The sequence below is a fragment of the Salarias fasciatus genome, chromosome 7 (genome assembly GCF_902148845.1).
Source record: "Salarias fasciatus chromosome 7, fSalaFa1.1, whole genome shotgun sequence".
NCBI classification, from domain to species: domain Eukaryota; kingdom Metazoa; phylum Chordata; class Actinopteri; order Blenniiformes; family Blenniidae; genus Salarias; species Salarias fasciatus.
The window spans coordinates 33,034,750-33,047,135 of NC_043751.1; the positions used below are offsets into that span (position 1 = coordinate 33,034,750).

General features: G+C 44.4%; 1 protein-coding gene across 1 annotated transcript in view; it reads left to right on the plus strand.

Moving 5' to 3' along the window:
* LOC115392397 (UPF0606 protein KIAA1549L-like) overlaps positions 1–12,386 on the plus strand; it is a 153,069-nt gene that overhangs the window by 58,659 nt on the left and 82,024 nt on the right. Inside the window, exon 9 of the mRNA XM_030096987.1 lies at positions 6,836–6,996. Within this exon, the coding sequence (XP_029952847.1) occupies positions 6,836–6,996 (161 nt within the window). The remainder of the gene's footprint in view (positions 1–6,835; positions 6,997–12,386) is intronic.

Sequence of the window (12,386 nt, forward strand, 5' to 3'; positions counted from 1 at the left end):
TCTCCAGAGGTGAACCTAAAAATTATGATCCAAACAAGAAACTCAGGTTTCATCTTAACATAGAAAGCAGATAATAAAAAGTGTTTCTATTTGTGACCTGAAGATAACCAAATTTGCTCCTAACTTGAAATTTTAAGTTACTGCTCTCAAAACTTTGAAACATGTAGTGTCCTTTGTGATAAGCATCGTGGAATTTTCTCAAAAGGAGGGAAGGTTTTTAAAAAGTGTATAAAATACAAAAAGTAGAAATGAATAATAAAATCATTCAAAGACAGAGTCTCATTCTAAAATATTCAAACTAAAGCCACACAAACTTAATCAGGAAGCGTAGACACAGCCTTCAATAAAATCAGAATATCAGGTTATCAATTTTTTACAAACTCAAATTCAATTTTCTGTATAAGAGACAACAATGATGTTGTCGATGTACGCCAAACAAAACCGAGTCAGCAGGTCATGTCAGCTCTGAAAGCTGCTGTCTCACAGCTGCAGCGTAGACGGTTGGACAGTCCGAAAAAAAAAAACCAAACAAACAACGTTCATCTTGTAAAGCGATATTGTTGGTCACAGAAGGTGAAACTAAACAAATCCAATGTATTCCTGTATACAGCAGAACACAAATACACAACTGTGTACCATTTCACTCTGGCTGGTATTGATACTAAAATAGCATTAACATCTGGTACAACCAGAGTTAAAGGAATGACGCTGACATTTATTTATTTATTTTTTTCCTCACATCCTGTGCAAATCTGCACTTCTTTGTTCATGGTTTCAAAAATGGGGTTTATCGGTGTGGTGTTTGGAGACAGACATGGCACTCCTCGTTTCAGCAATGTTTGAACCACTGGTCTGATCCCCAGTTCTTTTTCCATTGATAAGAGATACTGTTTAACACAAACAGGATATTTCGCATAGATAGTTGTTGCTTGATAAGGTTCCACAGCCAGCAATCCTACATGACTTGCAAATACAGATTTTCTTCCCCTTTCTAACAAATCCACAGAAACATTACAAAAGAACAAAATATGACAAGCCCTTGTAAGAGCAGCATTTATGTAAGAGCAAAGAAAGAAAAAAATAAAGTGCTTAGTTTAAGAAACAAATACAATCATCAGCTTTACATACCTTTTCCTGTAGCAATTTCTTTTCTGAACAGTCTCAACCAGCTGCACAAGAAACAGAATTTCAACTCAATATACATTTTCTCACTTTTTCTACTCTGACAGACAGTAATGTGCGCAGCTTTACACACTCCGTGCTGCAGTTTGCGCCGCTGTTTTAGGTGGCGTAAAGATTTGTTGTGCTTCCACCCTTGCCTGTATGTTGTTTATAGCACTCCCTACATATAACGTGACTCTGTTGCTCGTCTGATACTTTAAAACTGAACCATCTCTGAATTACTGAGCCTCAGTTTTTGTGTTTTACTGAATGGGATTTTTATTGGGGTCTTGTTTGGGACACACATGGCACTCCTTGTTTCAGCATTGATTGAACCACTGGTCTGATCACCATTTATTTTTCCTTTGATAAGGGATACTGTTTAACAAACAGGATATTTTGCATAGTAAATTGTTGCTTGATAAGGTTCCATACCCAGCAGTCCTACATGATCTGCGTGCTGCGTCCACAATTTAGATGGAACAGACGCTCAAACTGACGGAGGTTGTAACAACACATCCAGCTGAATGAACTTCTGCTTTCGTTGTATTTTGCAGGATTTTAATGAAAAAAACATGCGAAGTGTCCTCATCATACGACCAAACAATAACATTTTAGTTGCTATGTTCATCATCTGGTTGTCTGTGAAGAAACTGGTGACAAATGTCAAGCATTTTAGTCTCTGTCCCAATGATCATTTGTAACTGCACAGATGAATGGTTCAATGATGAATTAGTAGAAAGCCCACAAATATTGTTCATCTCTCCAGAGGGACTGATGTTATTATTAAAAGATGTGCACGAAAACATCCGCACGACGTGGAAAGACCAGAAAAACAAAGGGCTCACAAAGTCCTATCTATTTCCCCCAAGTTCTCCTAAGTTTGGGCGCACGACCCTGCAGGTGACAGACTGAGAGGCCGGCAGCATGGATTACTCACGCCCGGTACAATCCTCAAACCGCTGGTCGCCAAAGCCAAACGCGTCCCTTAATTAAAAACCCCAGTGGCCCAAGTCTGGCTTATTATAATGGCAGCACAGGAACACATTTCATCACCCCTGCTGGGTGAAACATGTCGGCGCCACCCGGTTTTTACACTTTGACAGCTTTTCTTTGCCTTAACACTTAACATTTGAGGGTATCCCTCTAGCCTCCCATAGATGGAACCTGTGGGAACAGCCGCCGTCACTGTCCAGAACGGTTTGTTTTGGGTCATGCCACAGCTTACTTGGCTCCTCAGGTGGCATTACCTTTTCCGGGTGGTGATGTTTGAGGTGCGCTCGTAAGTTGGTTGTATTTCCGGAGTATTTGACGTTTGTGTGACACAGCTTGCAAAATGCCAAACTTTTATCCAAGTCGACGCTTTCTGTCTTCTTTTTAAAACCGAAGTGCTCCCACACATCTGCTTTTAAACATGACGGCGTTGGAGTTATTTTCACTGCCATTTTTTTTTAACTTTCTTGCTCTTTCTTCTTCTGTGTATAGACAGAATATAGACGGCAACTTACTAGAAGTGCTCTACAGTGACACCAGTGGCTGGCTGACCTATGGCAAATGGACTACACTTATAGCGCTTTTTACCCTGCACTGACAGAGCCCAAAGCGCTTTACACTGCAATATCTCATTCACCCATTCACACTGTCTCTGGGGCTTCTTTGCACAGTCTTCACCTGGGGTCTGGTTTGGTGTGGTAGATCCCGGCCTCTATTGATCTTGTGTTCAGGGCCTGTTCTTGTGCAGCCATGATTAGTTCCTCTGTGCTGTCCTTCAGTCCAGCCTTTTCCAGCCACTGGTATGTTTTTCCAATGTCAGCCACTTCTTCAATGTGTCGGTGGTCCATGCCCTGCAGGGCTTTGTCTGTCCATGATAGCTCCTCTGGCTCCTCCTTACTGGGCTTTTGGTGTCTGAGGCATTCACCTGGCAGATCATCACTGGGAGCCATCTTCTTGGTATACTCATGGAGGCTCTTGGTTTTCATCCTGGATCGTGGCTCTGACACTCACTAGTCCTCGGCCTCCCTCCTTTCTCTTGGTGTAGAGTCTCAGTAGGCTGGACTTAGGGTGGAACCCTCTGTGCTTTGTAAGGAGCTTTCTTGTCTTGATATCAGATATGAGTTTTACCTACCCTGACCTTTTTTTAAATCCTGCACGTGAAAAATATGTAAAAAACTAAAACTAAAGCTAAATGTTTTCTCAAAAGAAAAATTAGAAAACCTGCATTAAAAACTAACTAAAACTAACTAAATTAGGAAAAAGAAAAAAGTCAAAACTAACTGAAACTAAACTAAAATGAAAAATCCGAAACTATTATAACCTTGATGTTGAGAACGATTGCTCTTCCTTAGAAACGAACATATAGAAGCGCTGACTGTGAATATTTTCAAATGTTTGACAAGCCCTCTGATCTGAAAAGAACCGGATTGTGACTTTGGATCCTGAACGCTTCATAGCTAAGCAACTGTCAGCTGCAGCTCCTTCACTCCTGTTAGCAACACCATGATCACTGAACAACAAGATGAAGATAAAACAACAACAGAACAGGAAACAGCTGCGCTAAACCCAGAAATTAAACCTACCACCGGCAATGTTTCCCTCGTTCTCTCCAAGCTGCCGCTGCGCCGCTCAGATCCTTCCTCTCAGAACTGACCTGTTCCTCAATAGCAACCTTTCCCATTCTGTCCCAGATGCTCAGCTTTAAATCTTCTTTCGCCGTCTCAGAAGTTGAGATCGCGTCCCGTCAACTGAGTTGAAGCACGGAAGGAGTCATTCCAAAGCTAGCTAGTTCATTGGTGGCGAACAGCTAAGCTAACAGCTGATTGAGACCACTGGTGGCGTCTATCAGCAGGCTACTTTTACGAAGTGTCCCCTGAAGGCAGCAGGAGCTGCAGGTCGTTGACTGACGCAGATGGTTTCAGGTTGTTTCACAGGAATGAAGGTTCAGAGGAGATGGTCCTGACAGGTAATGGACCTTGTTACTGCCTCCATCAAGCAGCTGCCTCACATTCTGTAAATCATCTGGCGGGCCAGATATATTGTTCGTGGGCCGCCAGGTGCCAACCGCTGCAGTAGACCACATCTTTAATAAATAGGACTGAGACCCCTGGTGGGCCTCTCTGGTACTGTTCTGAACTGGTCTACGAGGGGGGACCCAAAAGTTCCCGGACAGTGGTTATAAAAAAAAAACAAGAATGATTCAGACTTTTGGCTGTTAATGGTCACTATAGCTAGCCTTAAGCATAACTGTGAAAATGTTCACCTCCCAAAAACGCACAGGCAGCTCACAGGCAGTGTTTATGTTACTACAGTCCTGCCTCCTTCTTCGAAAAATCCGAAAATGGCGGAACCTGATTTTGTTTTCTACTGGGAAAAACGGCAACAGAAACACTCACCCATGATCCACACCGCGTACAAAGATGAGGCTCTGGGGAGAACACAGGTCTGTGGGCGCTTTAAGATGGTCAGATGTCTGTCGAAGACCCGCCTCGCTCCGGCCGACCCTCCACCTCCCGCACAGAGGAAAAAGTCCGCAGGATCGAAACTGATCTGCATTTTCAACGTCAAAGGGACGGTCCACAGCGAGTTTGTGCTGCCGGGGCAAACCGTCAACCAGGACTTTTACCTGGAAGTGCTGCGGCGCTCCGGGAGGCGGTCAGGCTGAAGCGGCGGCGCTGTGGGGGAGGGGGACTGGTGGCTCCATCATGACAAGGCGTCGGCGCACAGGGCTCTGCGGTAAAACAGTTCCTGGTGGAGAACGGCATGGCCCTGCTGCCCCATCTGCCGTATTCCCTCCATTTAGCATCTTGCGACTTCTGTCTCTTCCCAAGAATGAAAAAGGCACTGAAGGGGCGGAGATTTGATGATGAGAAAGAGGTGCAGAAAAAAAAATCGAAGAACGCTCTAAAAGCGATCATTACACACTAGTTTGCCGACTGCTTTGAGCAATGGAAGCGCTGGATTCAAGTCGAAGGAGAGGACTTTGAAGGTGACAGAGTTGATTGAATGTGAAAATAAAAAAATAAAAAGATTTAACCACAGTCTGGGGACTTTTGGGTCCCCCCTTGTAATTATTTTCTCACGGATCCATGTTTTTAAGTAAGTGTGGATACATGCTCCTCAGGAACTCATAAAATTAGGTGTGGGTTCCCCAGGGCTCAGTTATAGGTCCCATTCCTTTTAACCTCTACAAGCTTCCACTTGGGGACGTCATCAGGAGACATGGCAACAGTTTCCATAGTTACTCTGATGCTCAGCTGTCCATCAGTTTCCATAGTAATGCTGATGATACTCTGCTGTTCCTTCACATCGGGAGTCTGATCCGGTTAGATGCCAGAGCTGTTGTGTGCAGGTCTTCCGGTCCTGGCTGGCTGGGGGGGCTCCCCATCTTGGTGTCAGGGTTCCCTTGGTCTGGTGGTATTGGGGGTCAGGCGCCTGAACCCCAGCAGTCCTGACCAATGACCTCTCCTGGTGTGGGCGGCCCCACTGGTGGTGTTTCCCATGATACTCAGTCATGTCTCTCTTTTGTATGAAACATACTAGGTGTGTGTGTGTGTGTGTGTGTGTGTGTGTGTGTGTGTGTGTGTGTGTGTGGGGTGGGGGGGTCGACAGTAGCTGAGATGGTAGAGTAAGTCGTCTCATAACTGGAAGGTTGGCAGTTCGATCCCCGCTCCCGCAGGCGTAAAACTGTCGTTGTGTCCTTGGGCAAGACACTTCACCCACCTTGCCTAAGTATGAATGTAGTGTGAGAGTGAATGGTTGGTGGTGGTGGGAGGGGCCAATGGCGCAGATTGGCAGCCTCGCTTCCGTCAGTCTGCCCCAGGGCAGCTGTGGCTACAGTAGTAACTTACCACCACCCAGCATGGAGTGTGAATGTGAGTGTGAATGGGTGAATGTGATATTGCATTGTAAAGCGTTTTGGGCTCTGTCAGTGCAGGGTAAAAAGCGCTATATAAGTGTAGTCCATTTACCGTGTGTGTGTGTGTGTGTGTGTGTGTGTGTGTGTGTGTTCTCGTATTTCTATCCTTGTTGGGGCCAAATGTCCCCACAAGGATAGCAAAACGTGGAACGACGTGCCTTGTGGGACCTTTTTCCGGTCCTAAGTAGGAGAAACAGTGTTTTCTTGACCATGTTGTTGTTACTGAAAAAAGTAAAGTGCAAAAACATTTCTTTAGGATTAGCTTTGTTGTGGTGTGGGTTAGGGTTAGGGTAAGGGTCAGGGTTAGGGGCTAGACATGAATGGGAGTCAATGGACGGTCCCCACAAGGATAGAAATACAAGACTGTGTGTGTGTGTGTGTGGTGTGTGTGGTGTGTGTACACCTGGGTGTGCATGTGCATGCGACCCTTGTTTGAAGGCGTGGTTTTGTTTTACACTGATTTTACTGTTTAGCACTTTGTGGGTTTTTTATGAATATGAAAAGTGCTTTATAAATAAAGTTCGATTTGATTTGATGCCATAGCTTCTTACAAATTCTTAGTATGAGTGTCAGTCAGTTTTTCTTTTTTTATATTTATTTCATATTGAATTCATCGCTCTTTTAAGAATAATCTATGCAGATCTTTTTTTTTTCTTTTTACATGCATTTTGCATAGTATTACATTACACATAACAAATACATATGTTTAATAGCAAATGTGCACTTTTTTGTCTCTAATGGTAAGTCTTTGTGCTTTTGCAGCTGTCATAAAGACACCGCCCAGCAACCTGTGGATCATGGCGGTTCTCACTCCACTCTTCCTGTTGTTGGTTGTTATTGGGATGGTGGCCTTCATCATCTGTAAGAGGAACAAGATCATGTTTAAAAGTGGTGCTTTCAGGACCTTCAAGACACGGTCCAAGGTAAGACATCCTCAGATGATTCTCCATTACCACCTCCTCTTTTTGAAAGGGAGGTCTGTGGAGGTGTCTGTGGAGGGCTCTGAAGGGAGTCTGTAGAGGGTCTGCAGGGGTTCTGTAGAGGGGTTCTGTAGAGGGTCTGCAGGGGTTCTGTAGAGGGGTTCTGTAGAGGGTCTGCAGGGGTTCTGTAGAGGGGTTCTGTAGAGGGTCTGCAGGGGTTCTGTAGAGGGTCTGCAGGGGTTCTGTAGAGGGCTCTGTAGAGGATCTGTAGGGGGTCTGTGGACGGGTCTGCAGGGGGTCTGTAAAGGGGTCTGTAGGGGATCTGTGGAGGGGTCTGCAGGGATCTGCAGGGGGTCTGTGGAGGGATTCTGTAGGGGGTCTGTGGAGGGGTCTGCAGGGAATCTGTAGAGGGGTCTGCAGGGGGTCTGCAGGGGTTCTACAGGGGGTCTGTGGAGGGGTCTGCAGGGGGTCTGTAAAGGGGTCTGTAGGGGGTCTGTGGAGGGGTCTGCAGGGAATCTGTAGAGGGGTCTGCAGGGGGTCTGTGGGGGTTAGAAAATTGAGCTACCAGCATTTTATTTCTCTCTATTTGCCTTCATCAGACCAACTTTGTTGCTGTTCCCTTTAAGTCACTTGTCTCACATTTCACTTAAAACAAACTCTTCACACTGTTTCATGTTGCTGCCATCAGATCAGGGGTGCCCAACTCTATTCCTGCAGAGCCCCTGTCCAGCATGTTTTAGTTCAGTCCCTGTGTCAACACAAATGAATCTAATGATTCTGTCATGGCCAAGCACCTAACAGAACCCAGTGATGAACCTGTTCATTTAGTTCAAGCTTTATTTGTAGAGCATTTTCATATTCATAAAAAAAACAAAGCAAAGTGCTAAACAGTAAAATCAGTCATAAAAACACAAAAAAAACAAAACCGCACCATCAATCAGGTTGATATGCACACAAGCATGCACACACGTTTGTACTTCTATAACTGTGAGGACCCGCATTGACATAATGCATTTCCCAGCCCCTAACCCTAACCAACAAAAAGAAATGCCTCACCCAGACCCGAAACCTAACGAAAGCCTAATTCTAACTCCAGCCCAAAAATCAAGTCTTAACCCTCAAAAAGGTGTGGCCAAAAGTGAGGACCAGCAAAAATGTCCTCACTCTGTTGGTTAAAAAGTATTCCTGGTCCTCACAACTGAGTATCTACAAGAACACACACACACACACACACTCCCAGTCTGTTTCATATAAAAGAGGAGGCCTGGCACTGAGCCTTTCAGTGCATTCAGGTGTGTTGAAGCAGGGACAGAACTAAAACGTGCCGGATCGGGGCTCTGCAGGAACAGGGTTTGGGAACCCCTGCATCAGATCTATCATCTATGAGAAAGGCATCCACACAAAAGCAATTGACATAAACCAAGCTGTGTTTTTCAACAGCAGTAAACCTCAAACTATCGTCAAACGATGCACATGATCAGAAAGGACGGGATGCTCTTCCTTAGCAATGCTCAGTGGAAACTAAAGGTGAGGGAGTGGTGCATTACACTGCAGGTAGGCCTGGCCTGACATCAGTCTGGCCTCAAGGTGGAGCAGCTCGGTGCTGAACTGGAGCTCATTCAGCTGAAGGGTGGGAAGTTCCTGCTGGGTAATAAAACAACAAAGGAAAGCCATTAAAAGAAAATCACACTGCTGGTGACAACAAACCCCAGAGAGGAACCCGAGTTCAGCAATGTTGTACACCACAATCCCTGTGTTTACGTGGGACTTTAATTCCTCTATAAATCTGAATAAAGTGTCATTCCCTCTAAAATCTCCATGGTTTATTCTCCTCTGGAAGTAGAATTGTTTGTTAATGAGGTGACTTCATTCTGATGACACAACATTCCAAGATGGCAGCTGCAGTTTGACTTGTACAGAGACTATTTCACAGCAGTTTTAGAAGAATTGTATATAATGAAATGAGCCAGTAGATGGGAGGACATTTTCAAAGCTGCAGCATCAAAGTTAATCCAGAAAGAAAGACAAGAAAAACTCTGTTTACTCTCTGGAGAGGTCACCACGTTATGGCTGCCTCGTCCAATCAGAACGCTGCACAGAGCCCGGCGTGACAGAGGAGTTAATATTCATTATCCCATGAAAACATGAAGCTCAGGAATATAATTATGAATTACTTACTTCAGAATGAACCAATTCTGAATTAAAAACACTCTGAGCCACAGTCAGTAACTCTGTCACAGGTCTTTACTCCTCCATCCATCGTGCACTCTGCTTTTCATTGTCCTTGTTCTACTCTGTTCTATCGTCCATATTCTTTCATTCTATTCTGTCCTATTTTTACTCTGTTCTGTTGACCCTCCCCTGACCTTGTCCCCTGACCTTGTCCCCTGACTTTGTCCTTGTTTAGACTTCATATCGAAGGGAGGGCAGCTACCACCACCAGGTATTCAATATATATCTACAGCTGAATGAATGAATGATTTTAAAATGGTTGAATGAAGATAAATGGTTATATTAATGGATTACAAGTTGATGACTGGATGAATGAATTATTAGTTTGTGATCTTGACTGACTGGTGAATAGATGAATGTTGCGGTGGATTGTGATCTGAACTGGCTGGCAAATGGATAAATGTTGGACTGGATTGTGACCTGGACTGACTGGTGAATGGATGAATGTTGGGATGGTTTGTGTTAACTTACTGGTGAATTGATGAATGTTGGACTGGATTGTGACCTGGACTGGCTGGTGAATGGATGAATGTTGGGATGGTTTGTGTTAACTTACTGGTGAATTGATGAATGTTGGACTGGATTGTGATCTGGACTGGCTGGCGAATGGATGAATTTTGCTCTGGTTTGTGAGCTGGACTTGACTGGTGAATGGATGAATGTTCGGCTAGATCAGGTTTCAGCAACCCGAAGTGTTCAAAGAGCCATATTGGACCAAAAAAACAGATCTGTCTGGAGCCGCAAAAAATGAAAAGTCTTATGTCAGCCTTATATGAAGGCAACACAGGCTATAGTGTGTATTAGCTACATTAGCCTACTATCAAAATGAGTAAGTTAGCTACAAATACATAATGAGCATCATGATTAAATGCTTATTTTTCCTGCAGCATCCAGGAGAGAATGAAAACGCACGGACTACCCCTGCTTTAAGTTTAACTTCCAATATACTATTAATGTATTACCGTGTGTTTTGTTGCATTGATGAAATTATAGAGATACAGTAAAGAAATCAGATTTTTGGTGTCATTTTATTTTGAGGATTTGAAAAAACAAAAACGGAATGGAACGTGCATAATAGGCCTCCGGTAATGTCAGATCTTCTCATTGAAATAAAGTTCAATCCTCTTCAAGCTTCAATAATACAATCCTCCTCTCTTTTTCCATTATCTGGGTAACAGTCTGCAACTGTACAAATACAACAGCGGCCCTTTGAAAACGTAAATAGGTTATGTAAAATGAAAATAAGCTGTTTAATTTTGATTACAGTCATTTCTGTGCATTCTGAAAATGCCAAGTTAGGCAGCCTAAGTCAGTGCAAATGAATAAAATGCAGAACAATCCTTTTCTATTTTCCCACTGATGGCGGCAACAGACACAAATGAACAGGCCACAATTGCAAACGAGTAATAAAACAGCCTGCAAATAAAAGGCAGCTTGCTTAAAGCTCGGGTAGACGATGTTGAAGAGCCTGCAACATCTGAAAGTCGCACACCTCAAGCCATCCCCCCGAAGCTCCTCCTCCTCCAATCAGTGCTTGGCCCAACGCCACACCCCCACCAACGTGACCGCGCATCTCTACTAATGTTTTCAACGGGACCCCGCTCCAAGCCTCGGGTGGCCATATGTCCTCTTTTACTCAGACATGTCCACTTTTTACGTCCTGTCCGGGGCGTCCGGGCAGGTTTTTTAAATTCAAGGAGATGTCCGGGGTTCATGTTTCTCACAGCACATAAACGTAAACTGACCAGCGCTTTGCACACAGTACTGTGATACTTTGTTGCACGACGTCATTACCGAGAGGCGTCTTGTGAGCCAATCTGCACCGCGCGCTCACACACACACACACACAGACACACACACACACACACACACACACCGACGGCGTGGAGCAGACGGGGCTGTTCAGACAGCGGAGCACGGCCTCTGACTGGTTCCTGAAGAGCGGTCAGCGCCTTATGATTGGTCGGAGTTTTTACTGTCCTGTGGTCGCTACTGTTGTCAGATTTTTTCTGCACCTTTTTCCGTCCACATAATGTATTGACTTCTCCCAGGGGGAAGGAGCATTTCACTCAGTATGACAAAAAGTGCTTTTGGACAACATCGCCTACCCTAGCTTTAAAAAAGTAAAACGCATTCGAATAGCTTTTTGAAAATGTAAATCATAAAATTAAGATAAGGCAGTTTAAGTTTGATTTCTGTGCATTATCATCTTCTCTTTAGTTTTCTGCAAATAAGTCAGTGAAGGGTGCAGCGCAGCAGCATCCTCTTCTCTCTTCCTCCTCCTCTCTCAGCAACAGACAGCACAACACCAGCACAGCAATCCTCGGACCTGAGCAATAAAACACAATAATATCTCTGCGTGTCATTCAAAATACTGACAAAAATCAGAAATCTCTTTAAAAACAGGGATTTTGATAATAAATATGTGTCTATGACAGGATTGTGTTCTCACCCGTTTAATGTGACTTCTGTTTTCGGACATCGCTGGACAGCTTCTCAACATCAGGCATGTCTGATGAAACTTCAGTCTTCACACAGGGCTGCAGCTCTCCTCTGAGGCGGGCGGTATTTGCGCCTGCTGTTTCTTTCACCGTCTTTGCAGAGAGAGGCATGTCTTTAATTTTCTGTATTATCTCGGTGTTGTTTTTGAAGTCCAAAAATAGGTACTCTGATATTTTGACGAATGAATCTTTCATGTAATCACCACCTGTGAGTGGTTTTCCTCGCTTAGTTATCTCTCGGGTTTCAACCAAACTTGCACCAGTCGTGGAGTTTAGAGATGCAATCCACTTCTTAAATCCATCTTTGCGCTCCTCTAATTTCTCCAGAAGTTCTGCAATGGCACGTTTTCCTCTCAGTGTGAACTGGCTGGTCGGCTGCAAATTTAGCATGCCTTCTCTGGAAATGTCTTTCCAAATGGCTCTTTTTGTTATTTGATAACTTCTCATTAAAAAAACAAACATGCAGGCAATCCTTCCACATTGGCAACGAAAGCAAATGATTCAGTGCTTTCTTCCTTGAATCCTCTGTTCTCATCCGCTATCTTTCTCTTTTTCCCTTTGGGATCCATGGCCCATGACAGACCCGCCGGGTTGTTTACAGCAGCCACCTGCCAGGCGCCGCGCCGCGCCGCGCCGCAACGCCGTCGCAGGCTGTGACGA